This window comes from Ostrea edulis, chromosome 2 (assembly GCF_947568905.1).
Source record: "Ostrea edulis chromosome 2, xbOstEdul1.1, whole genome shotgun sequence".
Classification (NCBI taxonomy): Eukaryota; Metazoa; Mollusca; class Bivalvia; order Ostreida; family Ostreidae; genus Ostrea; species Ostrea edulis.
Genome location: NC_079165.1, coordinates 70,664,284 through 70,686,702, shown reverse-complemented (window position 1 = coordinate 70,686,702; position 22,419 = coordinate 70,664,284). Strand labels below are relative to the sequence as shown.

General features: G+C 34.3%; 2 protein-coding genes and 2 long non-coding RNA genes across 13 annotated transcripts in view; 2 read left to right on the top strand and 2 right to left on the bottom strand.

Annotated features, from left to right (window-relative positions):
- The window catches only part of LOC125678060 (amyloid-beta precursor-like protein), a 29,467-nt gene extending 26,730 nt beyond the window's left edge, over window positions 1–2,737 (top strand). For all 4 annotated transcript variants that reach the window (XM_056157143.1, XM_048916168.2, XM_048916167.2 and 1 more), the window contains exons 10-11: window positions 599–789; window positions 1,005–2,737. In XM_056157143.1, coding sequence (XP_056013118.1) covers window positions 599–789; window positions 1,005–1,268 — 455 coding nt within the window. In that variant the 3' untranslated portion in view covers window positions 1,269–2,737. The remainder of the gene's footprint in view (window positions 1–598; window positions 790–1,004) is intronic.
- LOC125678063 (uncharacterized) lies at window positions 1,786–6,836 on the bottom strand. Of its 5 annotated transcripts, none has more exons than XM_048916171.2 (9): window positions 6,729–6,836; window positions 6,380–6,637; window positions 5,950–6,225; window positions 4,843–5,190; window positions 4,508–4,618; window positions 4,389–4,413; window positions 4,207–4,286; window positions 3,469–3,508; window positions 1,786–3,374 (listed from the first exon to the last, which is right to left on the bottom strand). In XM_048916171.2, the coding sequence occupies exons 1-9, from the start codon at window positions 6,814–6,816 to the stop codon at window positions 3,338–3,340; spliced, it is 1,263 nt and encodes a 420-aa protein (XP_048772128.2). In that variant the 5' UTR covers window positions 6,817–6,836; the 3' UTR covers window positions 1,786–3,337. The 5 variants fall into 5 exon arrangements, 3 of the variants coding, with proteins under 3 accessions (XP_048772128.2, XP_056013119.1, XP_048772129.1); XM_056157144.1 differs by having other exon boundaries at window positions 6,380–6,553; window positions 6,729–6,834; XR_007371389.2 differs by having other exon boundaries at window positions 3,469–4,286.
- LOC125678066 (uncharacterized) lies at window positions 6,465–18,395 on the top strand. 3 transcript variants are annotated; one of them, XR_007371395.2, is made up of 7 exons: window positions 6,483–6,620; window positions 9,036–9,191; window positions 13,853–13,915; window positions 14,113–14,178; window positions 14,309–14,410; window positions 14,538–14,574; window positions 14,658–18,395. It is a non-coding gene; the product is annotated as an uncharacterized LOC125678066 (long non-coding RNA). The 3 variants fall into 3 exon arrangements; XR_007371392.2 differs by having other exon boundaries at window positions 9,036–9,213; XR_007371394.2 differs by lacking the exon at window positions 9,036–9,191 and having other exon boundaries at window positions 6,465–6,620.
- On the bottom strand, window positions 11,575–12,880 carry LOC130052377 (uncharacterized). Its single transcript, XR_008800705.1, has 2 exons — window positions 12,630–12,880; window positions 11,575–12,010 (listed from the first exon to the last, which is right to left on the bottom strand). It is a non-coding gene; the product is annotated as an uncharacterized LOC130052377 (long non-coding RNA).
- Window positions 18,396–22,419: the final 4,024 nt, after the last annotated feature.

Sequence of the window (22,419 nt, the reverse complement as noted above, 5' to 3'; positions counted from 1 at the left end):
GGACAAAAAAAAAAAATCATTAGGAATGCAGGAAATTATTGTGTAAGGGAGGAAATTCTAGCATTGACAATGCCATCAAACGCACTGTATATTTTGTATCAAGTCTACTCGGTACTTGGGGAGGAGATGAGTTGGAGGGAATACAAAATTTTCATGAAATTGTTTGAAATGCAAAGTGGCTAGTTTTGGTTTTCTCTATTTCTTTGCCATATTTGACAGTTTGGCATCATTACCTTGTCATCTCAACTCTTAGCAGATCTACATTGTTGAATAAACATTGAAAGTTTGTAAAATTAAAGGCATGGAAGTGAATATGTGCATAGCATAAAGATAAGGTTTTTTTTATTTGTTGTACATGTGCACATTTGAAGTGGGAAGATAAAAATATGTGTGCCCCCCCCCCCCCCCCCCCCCCCCCCCCCCAAATAAATTTTAAATGGAATGGTGTAAGCCCTAGCAGAAGTGAGATTAAATTGGTGAAACTATTTTGTTAGGTAGAATGAGAAAACCCTAGAAACACACGATGGAGGTTGGTGTATATTGTGCTGAATTAGTAGACACTTGATATCATTGACCAAATGAATTATTTATTTTTAAGACACATGGACTGACAAGGTGACTTTGGATGATGAGAATGATGATGGTGACCTCTCTGATCACCTGGAAGAAGTAAAGAAGACTCCGATTGTGGAGGACGATGGACTCAGTCCCAGGATAGAGCTTAACCACAAGGAGGAAAACAAAGTATTCATCTCTCACCGGGAAAATGACCAAGCCAGCTTCAGTCAGGTCAGTTTTCAACATTGATGCTGTGTTTAGTCTATCTTACAAATGTGGCTGATTGAGTGCGATTTTCTATTCTCTAGTTTTCATTTTTAGAATATCAGATATCTGTACTTGTAGTGAATTATATTTTCACTGTTTATTCTAGGAAAGCAAGGAAGTAGATCAACAATTGAAGTGATGTGTGAGATATATCAATCTTTGTTTTCCTTTATTTATAGGGAAGTTACTCCTCAACACACGTTGCTACCTCCACCGGCAGTGTTTTCGGAATCGCTATAGGAAGTGTAGCCGTGTTTGTCATCATTATTGTCGCCATTGTCATGTTGAGGAAGCGTTCACACAGACAACCAGTCACACATGGCTTTGCCGAAATGGACCCAGCAGCCTCACCAGAGGAACGACATGTGGCTAATATGCAGATGAATGGCTACGAAAATCCTACCTACAAATACTTTGAATTGAATACCAATGCTAAGAAATAAAACCTTCAGCAACTGTTTCCAAAAACTTACAATTATAAACAAATTCATTCCACTGAGTTACAACTCTTCTCTGCAGGGTGAAGCCTTAACTGTTGTGAACAAAAACTGAAAAACTGTGATTGTTTTAATATGATGATTGTCATGAAATTTGGACAACATACTCATAAGAATTAGAAAATAATGATCTACAAAGTGAAAGGTAGTGATTGTACAGATGTATTTATTATACAGTGTATATATACACCAGTTTAGCATTATGTGTCCCTACTCATCCCTTGATACTATAGATATATCATTGTAAGTGGAAGTATTTTGTAGTAATGACTGACCCTGTACGTAGTATCTGTAACACTACTTATGTATCATATAGCTATATATATATATAATTGTTTGTGTTGTCCTGACACCAACCATTCCAAGCTTGTTTGAGATGAAGAGATTGTGATTCAGAGTCTTGTAGGAGGTTCCAGACACACACAAAGCAATAAATAACTTAAATTGTTTTCATTTGAATCTCGGGGGGAATTTCATTTGGGTGGGTAGTAAAGAAATTATAGGGATGGTATAGGAAATGAAAATTTCTTGCTAATGCATGATTTGGTTTAATTATTGGAACTGTGTCTATATTCTGTTTTTTTAACTGACAGTGTTTATATTGTTTTACATTTTTTAACATGTTTCCATGAAATGACATGAGTTTCATAATATGCATCTTTGAACATTTTTATGTGCTGTTGTTGTGAAATAATTTTTTGTCATATCTGCAGTTTTTTAAATTCGTAGTGAGGCATCAACTTTAACATTATGATTTTATGGTTGTGATTAGCTGATGTAGTAAAATTCTAACTTTACAAAATCTATTATGACATGAATATCGATACCATAATTTTCAAAAGATAAATTTAAAAAGAACGCAGATATTAGCAGACGTGTTTTAAGGTAATGAATGTCTAGGAAAAAATCAATTTTAAAACCAAAGACAAATTTATAGCTTGATAATGCAATTTATCACATTATGTACATTGTACAAGTATTATATACTGCATTTGCCATTTGAGTGTATCGAGCTTGCTTTGGCATACTGTGTATCAGTTTGGGATTCTGATTGATGTTATAGTCTCTTTCTTTTAGTACAAACTGCTGCTGTAATCACATTGCTTTATTGTGAAACAATGGAGGTATTTTGTAGAGAACAGATTGCCTTTGTCTCGTTTCTAGAAATTATCTCCTTACTATGTGGAAGAGATTATGATTGTCAAGCTTCAAAATTTCATGAGTGTACAAGCATAATTTTTCGAAAGTGATCTTTTTTCCTGTCTTTTCTGTTCTTCTCTGTCAGAAAACAAAGTTTCCCCTCTCACTTCTTGTAGTAAGAAAGCTTTTGAACCTTTCTAGCTTGTATTGTGACTTCATGTAATAATTAAAACTGTGACTTTATCATTTTATAAATAAAACTGTACACTCATTTAGTATGGAATCATTGTATTTTGCTATTGCATCAATCCAGAAAGAAGAAAAACTTGTTTGTAAAACACTGTCCACGGGCATGGCCACACTCTTTCTGTGGTATATTTGAACTTGATAAATGACCTTGACATCAGTCGGATACAGGTACTTCTTACTTTGACCTCAAACTTCACCAAATATGAAGTTTCTATGTTGTAAAGTTTGAAATTTATAACCAAGGTCAATCTAGTTGTAGGCAGACAGACAGATAAATTAGAAACTATATGCCATCTGAGCTTCAATCTCAAAAAGAGGTCATAAAATCCAGAGCAATTTTGGAAATGGAGTCCAAAGGAAGCACTGTCAAATTTTGTCCACAAATTGATCCTAGTCCATCCTTGATGGCTTCAGTTGTTTCTACTGTGAGGATGTGATAGAACATCCTGATGCCATATGAGCTTCAATATCTAAAGAGGGCATTAAATTTCAGAACAGGAAAATGGAGTCTGAATGAAGCACAAGTGTCAAATTTTGTCCAAATTAATCTTGCTCCTTGTCCATCCTTGATTGCGTCAGTTGTTTCTACTGTGGGGATGTGATGAAACGCCCGGAGATGTTGCTTTTCAGATTGCATCTTCCACATCATTGAATGTATTTGTACTGTAACAAGGAAATGCATTCAGAGGTTTAAAATATATTTCAATTTTCAGCCAAAGTAAACACATGAAATGATAGAAGAGTACAAGGTAAAAACCTTTGAAGCTGACGGTGTTGTTCATTTGTGAAATCAAATTCTGAAATGTTACAAAAAAACATGTAAATTACACAGAAGTAAATATTGATTTTTATAAATACTGTGTTCAAAAACATTTTGACGTCCTAGTTATTTTGATTTCCAAATATACTTAATAATTTTCGAGTTTTGATTATGTATTATAAAACAGACCGTGGGTTGCCTGGGCATTTTCCCCTTGTAAAACTAGCACACATGCCTCCATGATGGGAACAAGCTTGAATCTGATTTCTGAAGATGATTTTGAACTTGCAGAACTCTCTTATATGTGGGTGTGTTAATTTGACAAATTGTTGTTTTATGGTTCTTGAGAATTGTTCTATTTTAATTTTTTGGATTTCATATAGTGTTGTGGTCTATTTTGACCTACTCTGACCCTTGGAATCATGAGTTGACTAAAGTTTAATCACCACATCATAAGACTTTCATGCAACCTTTTCTCCTTTACTGAAGTGGTCATTGAAAAGGTTTAAAAACACCCCCATCCCAACACTCTATCCTAATTTAATTTTAACAAACTTGAATCCCGATTACCCAAAGGATGTTTAGTTGAAATTGACACAGTGGTCCTCGAGGATACGAGTGAACAAACGTCAGACAAATTAAAAAAAAAAAAAGCGCTATTAAGTTTAGCCTTCGATTCGGGTGAGCTACAACGTTTAACAATAAATGGCGGCATGCTCCAAATAAAACACGAACTGCTTTCAGGTCTTGTCCCTAAATCCCAAACTCCCAGAGCATCCTTCCTTTCTTTATTCTTAGCCTCGACCAATTCTTTGCTACAAAATTACAAAATGAGGTGTCGTTAAACATTTGGATCACAAGCAACTGTATTTGGAGTGGGGAGAGAGAGAGAGAGAGAGAGAGGGGGGGGTACCTACATATTTTCTTGTATGACCTTTTTTTCTACAAAGCAAAATAAAATTTTGTTAATTATGAATCGAATTATCACCATTTATAGTTCTTGAACATACAGATCGAGATATCATTCCGGACTTACGTTTGTGTCTCGTGTGGCACATGACGATGATTCCCACAACTATCGCCAAAAATACCAAACCACCAATGCCCCCGCCTACTATCTCCAAGGAGCGGGACTGCCAGATCGAAACTGAAAATGACCTTATTTTTCTAATCAACTTTCAATACTGATGAATTTATACTTTGTGGTAAAGAACTCTAATGGTTTACATAATAATTACACTGCTACAGAAGATTGGTAGGAAAATTGTATTTTTATATGCTTCTCTTTTTGCAATGAAAAGGGATTTGGCGGTTGTTGTAGTTATGGCGGAAATTTGACATTTTGCACACATACATAGCATCAAAATGTACCTTTTGGTGGGTAATGAACGTTTATTGAGAACTCATAAGTGTCGTATCCACGAGAGTTGTTGATGTACAGAATGTAGGTTCCAGTCCATGACGATGTGATGTTGGTTAGTCTTACGTATGCCGTGTATACCGGCATCTCGCCAGAAATATCTTTTGCTTCAGAGAGAGGTGCTTTCTTTCTGTTGAAATCAACACCAATCCTAAATGACTTATTACTATCTGACTTCCATAGGACAAGAGATTGCTCGGGAGAGGGAGAACTTGCTATTGTGATGTGGAACATAATAGGTTGTCCCTCTGCTACTTGGTAGGATTTTTTCTCCGTTGGAAGGATAAAAAGTGGCGGACCTAGTTTAAAAATAGAAAGAATCCCTTCCGGTTACACAAGGAAAGTTAACAAAATTTGTGGAGCTCTACACACTAAAGGACAAGGGACGTTATTGGCTATATACTGCCGAGCTATTTTTTTTTTTTGTTTTTTTTTAATTTTTTCAACTTTCATACTATGCTTTTTAAAAAAAATATTCTTTTTATATTTACACAACTAGGATGTCCCTCTAATCCCACTTACATAAAAATGACGTAATATTTTATGACGTCATGAATATACGCTAAAGATGAGCTGTTTAGCGGAATCAGTTGCTTTGAAATAAATTATGAATAAACAAATACTTTTGCATGCAACAACCATATCTATATTTTGCATATTTAATTATCCATTAATATTCTTCTTTCATTATCAATATAAGTAAATGGTACATGTTGTATATGAATGAAACGAGAAAATTATCATCTTCTACCTGCAAAATATGATCGGTTTTTAAAGCGCGGCCAATTTTGGCCAATAACGTCCCCTGTTCTTTAAAAACTTGATATTATCTAGTATACGATTTCTATCGTGGTTTTATTTTGTTTTTAATATAAAAATGAGATATGAGTAAACTTTGACTGTGCAAACATACCTTTTCCTTGTATATCATAAAAACGGAAGACGAAAATTATGAAATACAGTTGTATTTCGATAAGAAAAAAATGCATATACAAAATTAATAAAAACGCAGTTTCAAGATTTTTTGTAACTACGCCTTTTTACGTCATACTGATTACCTTGGACATCTACGTAAGTTGTTTTCGTTAGATTATTCTTGGTATTCGAAATGTTGTTGGCATTACACGATTGATAGTGCACAAAGCAGACATAACTTCCGGTGTCCGTATAGGTGACGTTTCGAAGGTAGAGAGCTGTTTTGTTGGAAAGGGAAATCTCAGACCCAGTTTTGTGCCAGACCGTGCGAAATTTGATCATAGCCCCCCTTGTCGTGCATCTTAGCTCAATGTTATCCGATTTATTCACCTTAGTGACGTCAGGTAATGGTCCCAAGTCTGCAAATGTGTTTGATTTTAGTTGGCATTGTCAGTTCTTAAAGTTGAACTTTATTTTCAAAACTAAATTCAAAACGTGAAAATATTATATATAACACATACTTCCTCTTAGTCTATATAATATTATGTGAAATATTTTAATAAAACACCAAACCTGGAAATGTAGATTTCCTTTCAGTGATTGTGCTGTTGAACGTGGTTAGGTTACCATGACAACCTTCTCTAAAAATCACATCCAGATTACTGGCCGAATCCACGGGATGTGTGACGTGTGTGTGTTCGTCTGAAGCATTATACGTCTGTGAGGTGTTGGTCGCATCATTGTAAACTAGTACATCAGAACAGGAGTCATCAGAAGAGGAGGACCAGTTTACGTGTAACTGGCAACCATCAATGTAGGTTAAACGTAAAGCTTGAAATGGAATAGTTTAGATATCTTTTTTTTTCTATTTGAAAAACAAAAGAAAGGTTTCAATATTGATAACAAGCATGTATTGCTTTACCTTTTAATTCAGGGCTAAATCCTGTAATACTAACAATGTACATCATGTGCAGCGATAGTAAAAAACTCATTCTTAAAAACGGCATCATGGACCGACACACATAAGGAAGGATGTACATATACATGACGGGAAAAATGAAACTGAAAAGTTAAGTTCCTTATCAACATCCCTAGATAGCACAAGTTGTTTGTAATACAACGTTTTGCATTTTACACATATATTACACATATAAGTTATTTTGAAATAAAGGGTCAAGCTGTAGACTTTTAGTTTATGTATCGGTACCTGACGGCAGTGGCGGATTTAAGGGGGGGGGAGGGGGGGGGGCGCAGTCGGCGCCCCCCCCCCCATAAATTTTCAAATTTAAGGTAAATCGTGGTATCTTGTTTAGAAAAATGTACTAACCGATAACAGAAGCAATAATTTCATCTACTCCCGGAGAAATAAATATCAAATCTTTTGTTTTCTTGAAATACTGTATTGGGAGAACTTAATTTTTTCCAAAAACCCTTAAAATTTGCGTCATTTTTATTAATTTCACCTTATAAAAAATGATAGAAAATAGTACAAATGACTAAATACGAGATATATTTCAAGCTCTATAAAACCTGTAAAATCCAGGAGCTTCCGGGGCCCCCCACCAGACCCCCTGCCTCATAAAGTGGTGCCCCCCGTAACCACAATTCCTGGATCCGCCCCTGCCTGACGGTAACGACTGATCACTAATCACTGTTCCCTGTGTTCTGTAAACTCTCGAGCTTTCTTGAGTTTTTCGTGAGTTACATGAACGAAAAAAAGTTTCATTTCTCATTATGACATGACTTCAATCACAAAAATTCAAGTAATGACCGTAAATTAATTAAAACAAATTGTGCTCAAGACGAGGAAATCAACGAAACGTTACCAAACATACATGTACATGCATTTGAAATTTGTTACTGCGGTGTTCAGAGTTTTACACTCGAATTTTACAGCCCATCATTTCAGCACACAATTCATTCGAGTTAGTTACAAGTTTTATAATTACAATACACTTATCTACGTACCATATACTTATCAGAATTCATCCGTTTTTTCTCAGTACATCTGGGGTCGGATGGATTTGGTGGTACATGATAAAATCCTGCCCTTGTTTCAACCCAATGGTGCTATATTTGAACGACCAAACACCTTTTGCACATGTCGCCAGGGGATTAATGGGCTACCTTTTGTTCATCTCTCCGTATCTTTCATGCTCCTTTTGCATTTTTGGAAAGGTCTAAAAGTTCGTCTTTTGTATGCCTTTTGGAAGCATAAAAATTATACAAATTACCCACTTGTACACCTTTTAAATAACAAACTTATGACCTTTTCACATCTTTTGCACACCACATTACAACCTTTCTGTATCTTAAAAGACCTGTTGACAGAATTTTTAAGAGTTTACATTTTTTCATATATTTTATTTGTCTTTTGTATACTTTTGTTATTTTAAAATGTAGACTTTTATAAACCTTTTCATTTTAAGTTTGACCCTAGTATGGATTCTTTGTGTATGCAAGAGCGCTCTTTCTTTCACCCGTCTCTGTATTGCATTGTTCAAAAAGTTATTTTTATCTCCTCGAGAGAAAGCTACATGGACATGTATACATGATTACAACGTAGTATACTGGCGAGTTATCTCAGATCAGTCACTATGGTTACTGTAGCTCAGTAGAGTACGTCAGATCAGCGGCACTAGCTTCGTGGCCTGGTTGAAATGTTCATTTTTCAAAACCACTGCGACATATTCATTTCCCCAATATCTTATGGTTTTCTTTTGAAGAAAAATCTAAAATATTCTACGATGAAATCTGGTCTTGTAATATACCATTTCTTTTCCGCTTTTAATTGGTATAAACAAGTTATGATGAAAGTACATTATTCATGGAATCTTATAATATACATAATCAAAAAAATAAAATAAAACAAAATGTCGCTAATGTTATTGAAAGCCATGAATAACAGAATTTCCAAAACTTCAAAATCTTAAAAGGACAGTACCCAATAATCTTGTGCAATCAGTTCATTAATGGGGTCCACACTAATGAAAAATGTTTTTTAACTTCAGATGGAAAACAAATCTAATTATGCTTTCAATAGTTCTTCCTTGATCTACAAAATGATAATTTCATGTAAGTTCAAAGTAGAAAACCTCTATTACTTTCCATTTGATATATATAGTTTAAGTTGATGAATATATCACCACCTTTTTATAGATCTATGTCAAGCATTCATAAAACAGGTGCATATGTCAACATAAGAAAATCACACATTTTTATTAAACAGCATGAAAGGCGAAGATAACGAACAGTGATCAATCTCACAACTCCTACAAGCAATACAAAATAGAAAGTTGGACAAACACGGAGCCATGGATACACCAGAGGTGGGATCATGTGCCTAGGAGGAGTAAGCATCCCCTGTCGAGCGGTCACATTCGCTGTAAGCCCTATATCTTAATAAGGTAAACGGAGTTATCCGTAGTCAAATTCAGTGTGCCAAGAACGGCCTAACAATCGGTATGAAACATGTCAGACAGCATTTGACCCAATAATAGTAAAATAATGATACTGAAAATGATAAAGTAAAGATAATAAAAATACATAAAACTGGTTGAAATTACAAAATTCTATATCTAACAGGGTCTGTTAAGTGCTACATAATAAATATATGCAAATTGGAACGGACTCTGAAGTTCAGAACTCATTTTTGTCCGAACTATTTTTTCTAATATAAGATCAATGTTTGAAGTGATTTGAAAAGAGATAGTAGCTTTTACTCTCAAAATGAATGAATTGGAGTTAATTTATTCTAAAAGTTGTTAATAGTCACATCGGTAACCATATTCGAATGATATGGTTTAAACTATCCATTCACGAAAATGACCAGCGAGAGTTGGTATGAAAACATCAACATACTATTGATTGTATTTGTTTATCCATTTCGCAATTTGTTTTTATGTGAATCATAAATACACTTGAAATGGGTACGTAATACGCAAGTTCCGAGTTACCCAAAAGTTATTTACCTTTGTCGAACTCTTTCGCATTTTATGACGTATGGTGGGTACACAATGTATACATTATATCGTAGACTGGCATTGTACATAACGATTGCGTACGATTAATGTAATAAAAGCGTAACTTTTGTTTATATCAATCACTGGTATGCATATTCTGGCCATATCAAGCATAATTTGTTTGAATAAGATCATCAAATTGGCTATTGGATCATTATTCGTTTCCTCTTCTACATGAGTGACGCTTTTATCAAAGAAAGATGGCAATTAACAATATTTGTTTGAGCCAGTTTGTTATCCAATACTCATAAACTCACTAAAGTTGCCTTTTCCCTGAGATAGGATGGTCTCAGAAACTCTGGATATCATCTTTTAAGAAATAATGCAACGATAGTAATTAGCAAATGTACCCACTATCATCATATTTTACGTCATAATGTACGGAAGAGTTCGACAAAGGGAAATAACTCTTGGGGAACTCGGAACCTCCGTATTGGATCCGATTATAATTAACACATAATATGATTAAACATGAGGAAATTAAATGAGTTTACAATGCAGCAATGGACACTTAAAATGTGGGATCAGATTCCTAGGCGGGTAAGCATCCCATGGTGATCAACCACACCGTCAATCAGCTCTTTCTTTTCACCCAAAGTCAATAAAAGCGTGCAATTGAGGGTTTCAAAATCATAGTTTATCGACCATTCAAAATATATATGGTAACATGCGTTTATTAATGGTAAATATCTGTTGAACACTCACCTCAAATTGTTTCAAGTTAAGTATGACAGATTTTTTTTTTTACAGTAGGTCAAAGTATGGTATATTTTTCGAGATTTTTCTCACATGTAACCTTCGTTACTGAGTCCTTGACATGATAATATTTAAGATAAACATTAATTTTCCATGTATTATTCCATAATTTGTATTGGAATTGACTGAGCATATATTTTTCTAATTTGCGAAAGACAATAAATACAGGTTTTCAAAGAAAATATTTAATCAACACAACAAGAAATTATCTGCTGTAAAAGTCAGCAATAAGATTTTAAGAGCGCAAAATAAACGACTAGATATCACTTTCAATATCTTTGAAATGACAAAAAATAAAATTGATTAACAAATATTCTCGAACAGTTCAATATGTATGAAACATGAAAACAAAAGACTAGCAATAGATATAGAACGATAGCTTTTTTGTATGTAAATGAAGTAGCGTTATAATTATGTAACGTATGTTTCAACACTTACACAACAGTACATCCATGAAAATATTGTGCCAAAACGATGCCACCATCAGTTATTCTTTACGATTGATGTTGCAAAATCATAACGACATCACTTAATTCAATGGAAATACCAATTTTAATAGAAATATAACGTAGACAAGCAAAATTTTTTTACCAAATGTGTCTTTTCTTCTGAATTTGTTAATTTGCAATAAATGTGCGATTAAAACAAAAGTGATAGATTGATGTTTCGCTATTTAAATGCTCTCGATTCTTATAGAAATAACAGACACATGTTTTGAATCCTGGATTGCTCTTTGTTATAATAAACAATGAAAGTAACGTATGTTTCTTATTTTTCCTTTCATTACTATAAACACATCATTTCTATTAAAAAAATGGAAAGAATCATATGTACCCATTTCTAACAATCTGTTTACAATAATAATATAAAGAAAATGTTTAATTTCCCAACATTTTAATTAAATGTATACCGAATCTTATGTTTTTCTTGCTTATTTTGGAATACCTTTCCATAGAAACTGTCAGTATAATCCACCACGCGGTGTTATGAATGAATATTTAACGATGTCCCCTATTAATTTTGAGGTCAAAAGGACAACGGTTAAACTACTCTGGACATACGCTATTGTCCGTTGAGAAATCTTTCCTTGATAGACATCAAACTTGAAACACTGGTGCCCCTTATGAATAGATGACCCCCATTGGATTCCAAGTCACAAAGTCAAAGGTCATACAAAATTACTCAAATGACCAGTTGCTTATAAGTATTTTGAGAGACAAAACTTACATGTAACATTATGGTAGCCTTTGACCGGTAGTTAAACCTTTATTTTCACTGTCTATACAGACATTCTACCTTTTCAGTATTGCCACAAGGGGAGCATATAATATTATTTCTAAAACATTTTTTCATGGTTGTTCTTATGTTTTAATACATTTTTTTTCATGGTAGTTATTCTGTACTTCTACTCTCACAAGCGCCATTTCTGAAAAAAATAAATAAAAAATTAAAAACAAGTAGAATAATATTACGTAACGGAATTTGTGGTAACATATGTTACACTCAGATAAAATATTTTTGAATGATTTCTCTATAAGATTGCATAAAACAATCATCAGAGATTAGTCCCTTCATTTCTAAGATATATTATGAAAAGATGCTGAATTCTAGCAAATTGATAAATGTAGAGTTGCATAGTTACATGTATCATAAATAGGACAGTAGCAGAGGAAAACATGGCCTGTATTTCTTGCAGAGGATATCTGGGTATCTGTATATGCTAGTGAATACGGGAACAATAACACATTTGTTTCTTCATAACATAGTTGATATTCAACAAACATATCATTAATGATGATATTTTGTCAATATGTAGTTCAATATTTGATGTCGAATCAAGCATTTCATTAAGTAGCATACGTTACTTTGAGTAACGTATGTTACCAGCATTCTACTCAATGTAATTCTTACACCAGAAGAATTTCGAGATATTTGGAATACGATATACATTCTTTGATATCAGAAGAACAAATTCAGACCAAAACATTTCATCTGCTTAATCAATATTGTATATCAAACATTGCAGTTGTTGTAACAGTACTTACCGTAAGAGAAAATTAATCCTAATTCTCAAAGTTTAACACGTATTGACTTTCAAACTCAAATGTTCATAGTAGACGTTCATGTCGTATACCACATCATGCAGAGAGAGAGAGCAAAAATACGCTGGAAATTGTTCTATCATTCCCTTTAATTAATTTCTCGGTAACGAATGTTACATCACGAATGTTACACCTTGACACGTTTGTCAAATTTCAGACCAACCAATGACTTCTGCAAAAGAAATGTTTATATTTTCATTCTCTGTACACTACGAGATTTTCATAAAAGGGGTAACATTTGCTCTGCAAATACGTTTTCATAAAAAAAATTAGTGTACCGTATGTTACATTTCTAAAATCAGAATTCAAAATTTTGAGAATATGATGACTTCTTCTTAATGCCACATCCAAATATCGCTTGATGAATATTTTCACACAGTTTTTGAATATTTTAGCGCCAAAATAGATCAAAAACATAAAGATAATACGAAATCTTTGTCCATACATTGGGTGTTTAATTGACCCTATGATCACATAATATAATCTGGCGACATGGAGTAATATATACACCACTGCTTAAAATCATACGTAAAAGTTGTTAAACTTTTATTGAATGAAAATTTAGGAAATACAAATGATATTAACGCAAAGAAAATTTAAAAACACGCTCTCAGATTTTTATATTTGCTTGTTCAATTTTAAAAATTGAGTTGGTGACAATCACGTACGTTACAAAATTAGGGTATCTACGCTTCCTACCAAGTTTATAAGTAAAGGGGAAATAAAAAGTATACCATGCCTAGGGAGGCTATGGGTCCATGAATGTATAGCACACAAAATATATGATTTGGTATAGCTTATTTTCTAATAAAGTGCCGGCGACATCGATTGCACGCTTTTATTGACTTTGAGTGTTTTGATAAGTTGAACGGAATTATCCATACTTAAAAGCAGTGTGTTGTAAAGAATTGTCTAATAATTGGTATGAAACACGTCAGAAAGCATTCTACCTAATTTATCGAATATTCTATTAATTTCCAGTTGTAAAAAACGTTATCTATCATAGAATGGTATTATTAAACGTTTTGATTGCAATACAGACTGTGATCGTCCGCCTTCCACAACTTAAAAGAATTTGAAGAATTTTGAATTTGCTAATACCTCCTAATTTATGATACAAAACATTCCTTTATATAATTCGTCTTGCAATAAACCTCGTATTGTAGATTGTTTGTCTATCTCCTCCAATATTCCTGTACGCAATGAAGGAACTACTGACATCAATAACGGTAAGTTGCTGTCATGAAACATTTCAAAGTCAAGAGAAACAAATATTTGTACAAAGCAAATTTCAATGTTGTTGAAATAAGGAAAGGTCTTATATATGATCGACAATGTACCGAAATTTTTAGTTGATTTATAGTAGATGGAATTCTTTGGAATAAACAAGTTATATATGTTTCGATAATTTACACTTTACATTCAGATGCTGTACATAGTACTATTTCGCTACAAGACTCTAAGAGAGAAAACAATGGTCTTTTCAGTGATGGTATGTATTTAACCAAATGACAACAGTCACTTCTTCCCGAAAAGTTTATTTTGGGTTGCATTTGCCGCTAATCCGACAAGTCATGTAAAATGGAAGTCAATTTGTGTATTACTCGTATATTCTATTTCAGGCTTTTGTGAAATCTACTTCTGGGCGTCTCTTCTTGCCATTCCATTAGTCGTGTCTATCATCACAACTATTTTATATTTCTTTGCCATGAGGAAAACTCGTGGTAGGCACCGAATTTCTCAGTCCGTAAAATAATAAAAAAAATACTATTATCCTAGACGCTTGTATTAAAAACCCACTTCCCCTTTGATGTTGATTTCATTATAATTCAAGCATTTTTCTTCCACTAGGACCAATTCGAAATGGAAGCGTTTTACCACAAGCGAGGTATATTTGATCATCTCTTCCGTGAAATGCATGCTTACGGTTTTTTCTCTCAATTGATATACCTTTTATTTAATTCAATTTAGTGAGCTTAACGCTACATCAACATGCTATGCCAACGACAATGATACAGACGAGTACGATGACGTGCACTTTTACTTTTGAAAAACTGTTTCACTGCAACGCTGATCTACCTTTCAAACAGCCTTGCCACAGGGGCTAAGCCCGTTTTGGGCCCGAACTCTGTGATACCATAAATATAGAAAGGGGTCTAACTCTGACACAGATAAAAAACTAACCACTCGCTTCAAATGCATAAAAAATCTTAAACTAGGTAAGCTATGCGTAATTTGTCGTTTTCCTTGCATATATTAATGTTTTAACTACTTGTATGCCAAATTTCAAGTCACTGGTTCTTAAAATAACAAAGATATACGTCATCGTTCTCTCGATTTCACTTGTTTATTTTTACTAGGACATTTACCGGTCCAGGTCACGGAGTCGTTTCTCGCCTATGACAGCAGCGCAATTCAGACTAGTATGGAAGACTTCGGACCTGTCAATTAAAATTTCACATCAATTATACGCTACTTACTTCCTCATATTTTAATAATGTTCTTCGTGTAGACGTTACACGACTTATTTTTCCTCAGCAGCATCAACTGTTGACAAGATCTGCCGTTTTAATAAACGCACTAAATACCCGATAGACGTAAAATCTCAAATACCTTAAAACTGATCAAAACATTATTCTTGTGAAATTGCACTTAGAGAAGGAAATTGAACATTATTTCTTGGCTTTTTTAATTTTTTGTTTTTGTTTATTCTATTTCATTTAGATTATTATTACCCATTTTCCCCTTCTTTAAAGTTTTAGACATTTCGGGTATTTAGTGTATTCATTAAAATGGCAGATCTTGTCAACAGTTGATGCTGCTGAGGAAAAATAAGTCGTGTAACGTCTACACGAAGAACATTATTAAAATATGAGGAAGTAAGTAGCGTATAATTGATGTGAAATTTTAATTGACAGGTCCGAAGTCTTCCATACTAGTCTGAATTGCGCTGCTGTCATAGGCGAGAAACGACTCCGTGACCTGGACCGGTAAATGTCCTAGTAAAAATAAACAAGTGAAATCGAGAGAACGATGACGTATATCTTTGTTATTTTAAGAACCAGTGACTTGAAATTTGGCATGCAAGTAGTTAAAACATTAATCTATGCAAGGAAAACGACAAATTACGCATAGCTTACCTAGTTTAAGATTTTTTATGCATTTGAAGCGAGTGGTTAGTTTTTTATCTGTGTCAGAGTTAGACCCCTTTCTATATTTATGGTCTCACAGAGTTCGGGCCCAAAACGGGCTTAGCCCCTGTGAGCCTTGCTGTAGATGTGAAGAAGCCCGAATATGATCGATTTCTCGTATCGAAATATGCACATGTATTTCAAATGTTTTCTTGAATTTGATTTTGTTGTTCATTGTTGTATTTTTGTTTGTAATATTGTACATAATTTTTGTCTGCGTGTATAATTTGATTCTTTAAAATGACTCAAAACATGTTTGATATAATTCATAACGAGAGATAAGGCTCACGGAGGTGTGACTGGTCGAATGGGGATGCTTACTCCTCCTAGGCACCTGATCCCACCTCTGGTGTGTCCAGGGGTCCGTGTTTGCCCAACTATCTATTTTGTATTGCTTGTAGGAGTTATGAGATTGATCACTGTTCGTTATCTTCACCTTGCATGTAACGGACACGTGTTGAAACTTCTTATTGTGACGTTATTAACGTTTATGCATGACTTCGTTTAACCAAGATGGTCAGGTACTTAGCTAGCCTGTATAAACGGAAAGGAAGAATTGCTTTTACTTTCTCTTTGCCGTGAAAACAGTGAAAAGAAATTTTCTTTAGATATTGAAGGATTGTTAATTCTACTACTAGAATTCTTTAAAATGTCCGCCACATTTCTCTGCTTATCGTCATATTTGAATAAAGCTGACATGATTTCTTAAATTCTCGGTATCCTTTTCATTCCTCTGCATATTCGCTCTATTAGATGGAACTTCTATTGTTGTGTGTATCAGGGTTTGCATGGTATATAGGGGATGTATTTTAACACACTTCACACCAGTATTTCCGATTTACATGTGCGGAGAGTATCTCGATAGGTAACACGTACATCTACAATAGTAAGGTATCATGAGAAAGGAAATGGCGTTTTAGAACAGCCTGCAGTGCTCAAATTACAGCCATCGTACATTAGGGAAGACTTCTAAACGATTTAGATTAAATTTAGAATAAAAAGGCTTTCTCTATAATGATGTATGTATAGTTGTAGTAAACATGTCAAAATTATACAATGAACGCAGAGAAATATTTCATCGATCATCTAATGATAAAATAGAATAAGCAATGGTCATGAACTTTATACCATTCACACTCACTTAAAAACTTGCAGATATATAAATGATACGAGATCTTATGCACATGACATGCTGATCGCCTTGAAAATGCATCGAACGTGGACGACTATTTATTTGGGTCTACTTGCAACACATTGTAATCGTAAAGGACCTCATAAGTACATGTGTACTTGTCGAAAATACTATAAGTAGTAGTAAATTTTCCTCTATTTTCATAACCACGAAACAAAACGATAAATTCCATTTTCATTCCTACAGGAAATACATTGTCACTTCGTTGTACAGACCACGATACACTTAACCCGTGCCGATCAGGTACATGTTCATGTCTCTTCTATGAAGGGAAATATCACAGTAGAATATTTACCTTGTATTTTGCCTGAATCTTTCTGTTATTTACTGGTCCCAGAGTTCTTGCAAATTTGTAAAATCGGGAAACCATTGATGAGAGAGAGAGAGAGAGAGAGAGAGAGAGAGAGAGAGAGAGAAAAAAACGTTGATCTTATTCGATGATATTATGTTATTTATTCATTTGTCAGTTACTTTTTAAAAGAAAATTTTTGTTTGGTATTTCATTTAGGGGTAAGAGGTTCCCTCTGAACATGGGCACTGTCTTGTATACGTAGAAAATGGTATGAAACACACCAGAGAGCATTTGACATAATGACAGGTTATATTGGCAAACTAGATCGTTTGAACGGCCATATGATTTGTGAAATGCTGATTTAAAAGAGATTATTGAAACCCCTGTAACATCAACTTGTTTGTCAGTACCATGCCTCGTTTTAAAAATTGATCACACGCAGAACAAGCTAAAATTGAGTTATTTGTTCACCGTTACAAAAATTATGTAAGATATATGTTCAAAAGAATATATAAGTACGAAGCAGAGGTGAAAGACTGTGGTATCTTTACGTTCGAGTTCAAAGGGATATATGAAATCGAAATATGAATGAAAATGATTATTGTTAATAGATGAAAGATGAAGATAACGAACAGTGATCAGTCAAATAATTCCTATAAGGAATACAAAATAGAGATAGTTGGGCAAACACGGACATTTGGACATACCAGAGATGGGATCAGTTGTCTAGGAGGAGCAATCATCCCCTGTTGATCGGTCACCTCCGCCTTGAGTCCTATGTCTTGATCAGGTAAACGGAGTAATCTTTACATGAGAATATATGTAAAATATGATTAAAAAATCAAAAGTTGTGGTGCCACACTAAATCATATCAATATGTCATATCTTTTGAATTAAAGAGGGTATTTTCATGGAACTTGTGATGAAGGTGGTGCTAAAATCAAGGAACAAATTTTACATAGTACGTGAATATAGAGGAAAAATCTTTAAAATCTTAAATCATATTCTCCAGAACAGTAAGACCATGCTCGTCATACTAAGACATCCGAACTTCCGTGGATTCACGTTCAGTTAAGTCAAAACCCCATGAGGAGCTAGGTTGGGGGATAAATGGAGTCAAAATTTGCTATGGGATTAAAGAGAGTACATATCTCCAGAAGATAATCAGGATCAAGGGTGACTCAGTTGATCGGTGTGGTCCATGGACATACCTTAAGTTACACTCATTCCAGTTGCTTTTTCATATTGATTTGTCATAGAAAACTTCCTCCCTTGCATGATATTCAGCTATGCTAAAAATATATGTGCCGAGAATGGGAATTATGTAATTTTGAATGTTATTTTGGAAACCACTCGAGTAACACTAGAGAATATATATGATCCAAATAGGGATAATCCTGATTTTGATAAAGCGATCGTGCGAATGGCAGATACATAATTTGTGGAGTCTTTAATTTTATTTTAAACCCAACAATAGATTGCAAGTATTATAAGGAAGATACACTGTACCATAATTAACCCTAACACTGTAATAAACATATCAGAAATGAATATATATCAACTCTGAAATTCCCATTAAACAGTACTGTACTATTGTTTGGTAATGAAAACGTCAACCATAACGAAAAGGAACGAATATTCCCAATGAAAAGTGAATATATCGAACAGTGATCAATCTCACAACTCCTATAAGCAATACAAAATAGAGACTTGGACGAACATGGACCCCTGGGTCATACCAGAGGTGGGATCAGGTGCCTAGGAGGAGAAGGCATTCCCTGTCGAACGGTCACACCAGAATAAGATGAAGTCAAAACGCTCTAACTAAGCTCAACTGGTTCTCCCATAATGATACAAACTTTATACTGTGTTGTCTTGATTCTTTGTTCGCCATTTGTTCACGTTGTCTTTCTTTGATATTTGTTATTTTACTTCTTGTTTATATAATTCATGTTGAAAACTCGCTTCTTGTCACATTTGTTTTATGCATATTGTAAATTTGACATTTGACCTTCTGGTGTTTCCTTATAACATTCCTAATGTCAATCCGTTTTTTGATACATACGTAAGAAAAGTACGTACCATCTATCCTTCTGTGTTTAGTAAATCAAAAGTGGTAAAGGAACTAGATAGTTTACATGAGGAATGCTGGTAACAACATTATCTGTTTCTGTGGCTCATTATTACAACTGTATTTTAAACGAACTTGGAATTCATTCTACTTTTGGTATTCATACTTACACTCCAACTGCCCTTTCAAAAGATAAAATTCTTTAAAATCATGCTTCAGTTCTAGACACATTTAATTTTCCAGTCAATAGGTTGGATGAATATCAGTTACCATACCTACACTGGATTCCTAAACTTCATACCCTTACTAACAAAGATACATTGCTGGATCCAGTAAATGTTCTGCGAATCCCCTATCTTTTCTCCTCATGAAAATATTACAGCTGTGGAAGAGAAACTACAAACGTACTTTGCGACTACATGTGCCTAAAGTGGTGTAAATCAAAAGTGGATTGTAAAAATTCTAAAGAGCATTTAATAAATTTCAAATCGCAAAACTGTTTCTCAAATCAACAACATTAAAACGCATGACTTCCCAACACTTTACACTATCATTCCTCACGATAAATGAAAGGACTAGACTTGATGACATCAAAGAAACAGTTGCTTCAACTAAAATGAAAAACCGAAATATTCATATCTAGTGATCAGTCACTCACAAATTACTTTGTTAAACACCACTCTGATTCTACGTACAAGAACTCTGAAGTTCAAATAAAAATATGCTGGAGTTTTTCATTGATAATATCTTCGTGGTCTTTGGTGATCAGGTTTTCCAACAGTATGTTGGAATTCTCATGGACACGAATTGTACCCCTTTGTTAGCTGACCTATTTTATATTCTTATGAAGCAGAATTTATAAAAAAGAAAATCTGCATGAGGAGGATTTAGATATATCGACGACGTATTATCTCTTAACAATAATAATTGTTATTCATATGTCGATTCGATATACTTCTGTGAAAACGAAATAAAAGACACCACAGAGTCGACCACTTCTGCTTCATACTTAGATGTTTTATTGGAAATAGATAACGGCAAACTAACAACTTAACTTGATGACAAACGGGAGGATTTCAGCTTCTCCATTGTCAGCTTCACATATTTATGTAGCAATATTCCATTATCACCTGCATATGGTGTTTATATATCTCAACTGATTCGATACGCAAGAGCTTGTTCTGCATTTGATTAGTTTTTAAATCGAAGCAGGTTACTGACAAACAAGTTAATGGTGCAGGAGTCACCATTTTGCAAATTCTATAGTCGTTATAACGATCTAGTTCGTCAATACAACCTATCATTGGGTCAAATGCTTTCTGACGTGTTTCATACCAATTGTTAAGCCGTTCTTGGCACACTGATTTTGACTGCGGATAACTCCGTTTACCTGAACAGAATATAGGACTCATGGCGGGTGTGACCGGTCGACAGGGGATGCTTACTCCTCCTAGGCACCTGATCCTACCTCTGGTGTGTCCATGGGTCCGTGTTTGCCCAACTATCTATTTTGTATTTCTTGTAGGAGTTATGAGATTGATCACTGTTCGTTGTATTCACAGTCTCGTTTATAGTCAGCATTTCGCAAATTCTATGGTCGTTATAACGATCTACTTTGCCAACACAACCTATCATTCGGTCAAATGCTGTTTGTCTTGTTGCATACCGATTGTTAGGTCGTTCTTCGCACACTGATATTGACTACGGAGAACTTCGTTTACCTGATCAAGATATTGGGCTCACGGTGGGCGTGACCGGTCGATAGGGGATGCTTACTCCTCCCTGGAACCTGATCCCACCTCTGGTACAATCAGAGGTCCGTGTTTACCCAACTCTCTATTTTGTATTGCTTGTGGGAGTTATTGAATTGATCGCTCTTCATTTACTTTACCTTTCACCTAATCCTAATAAATGACCCCTACCAAAAAAAACCCCCAAACAATATTTACGCACGACAAATGTTTGGTTTACCATAGAAAGGTACGACGAGATGAACAAATATCAAGACAAATTCCTGTTTTCTAAAATTCTACAGCGTTCCAAAAGAAAAAAGACATTTTGTGCATGATAGGACCCTTTGTAAATTTTGTAAAATGAAAGCTCATAAATTAAATAACAAGTTTCAAAATACTTTTAAGGAGATTTAGAAACAAATTCAATTCACCTCCTCTGACTTTCACCAATAAAATTGATATCTAAAAACCGCTTTTCAAGGGCTGAATATTTCATACATCTGTTACATTTAATGAAGAATCAAAAGGAGAAAATGTATATTTGGACATTGGATTGTGTGTACAGGAAGAGTTTACATGTCAAAGTCTAATGATTACATGTAATCCCAACAATGCGATACCTTACACGGTTCTTTTTATCTCTAAAAAATTCACGGAACATTGCTAATTTTAGAAAAGGAAAATCACATACATTATATTACCGGTACTTATGTTTTAGCTGTATTCAAAGTAGTATGAAATTATACTAATGCAGGAATTTGAACAAAATTCTCCGTGTAGAAAATGTCCGTAAATAGCAAGGAAACTTCCTTTAGTACACCTACTTTATGACCGAGGAAGTACATTATCAAAACAATGCACATTATTTGATAAATGAAAATATAATAGAATTCTACATTTAAAATGGTAACGTATGGATGGGATGAGACAAGTGATGTATTTAGGCAGGTGTTTGTTTGGGCTTTTGTGTTAGCATTTTTTAAAATAACATTTATTTATAGTTTCTAGATGTTTGATCAACCAACTCAAAACTCATAAGGCGTGTGATGCACTCCAGTGATTTGAGAAATAGGATCGGAACCCAGTATCCATCAAATCAGTCAATATCCAATGCTCAGCGATATCTTTCAACCCTTTTTCCTAACTCCAGAATAGGTACATTGGTTACACGTTGATAGTTTCCTTCGTTACTGGGGTTTGGTTGTCTATTGATCCGATAGTAATGTTCAATTGTATTGTTTATTCAATGTAATT

Excerpts from the sequence above, each read along its gene's own strand:
- LOC125678063 (XM_048916171.2), bottom strand. The coding sequence starts at position 6,816 with ATGATGCCGTTTTTAAGAATGAGTTTTTTACTATCGCTGCACATGATG. Across the intron at positions 6,638-6,728 it reads ATTTAGCCCTGAATTAAAAG|CTTTACGTTTAACCTACATT; the intron begins GTAAAGCAATAC and ends TTCCATTTCAAG. Across the intron at positions 3,509-4,206 it reads AGGGACAAGACCTGAAAGCA|AATTTGATTTCACAAATGAA; the intron begins GTTCGTGTTTTA and ends GTAACATTTCAG.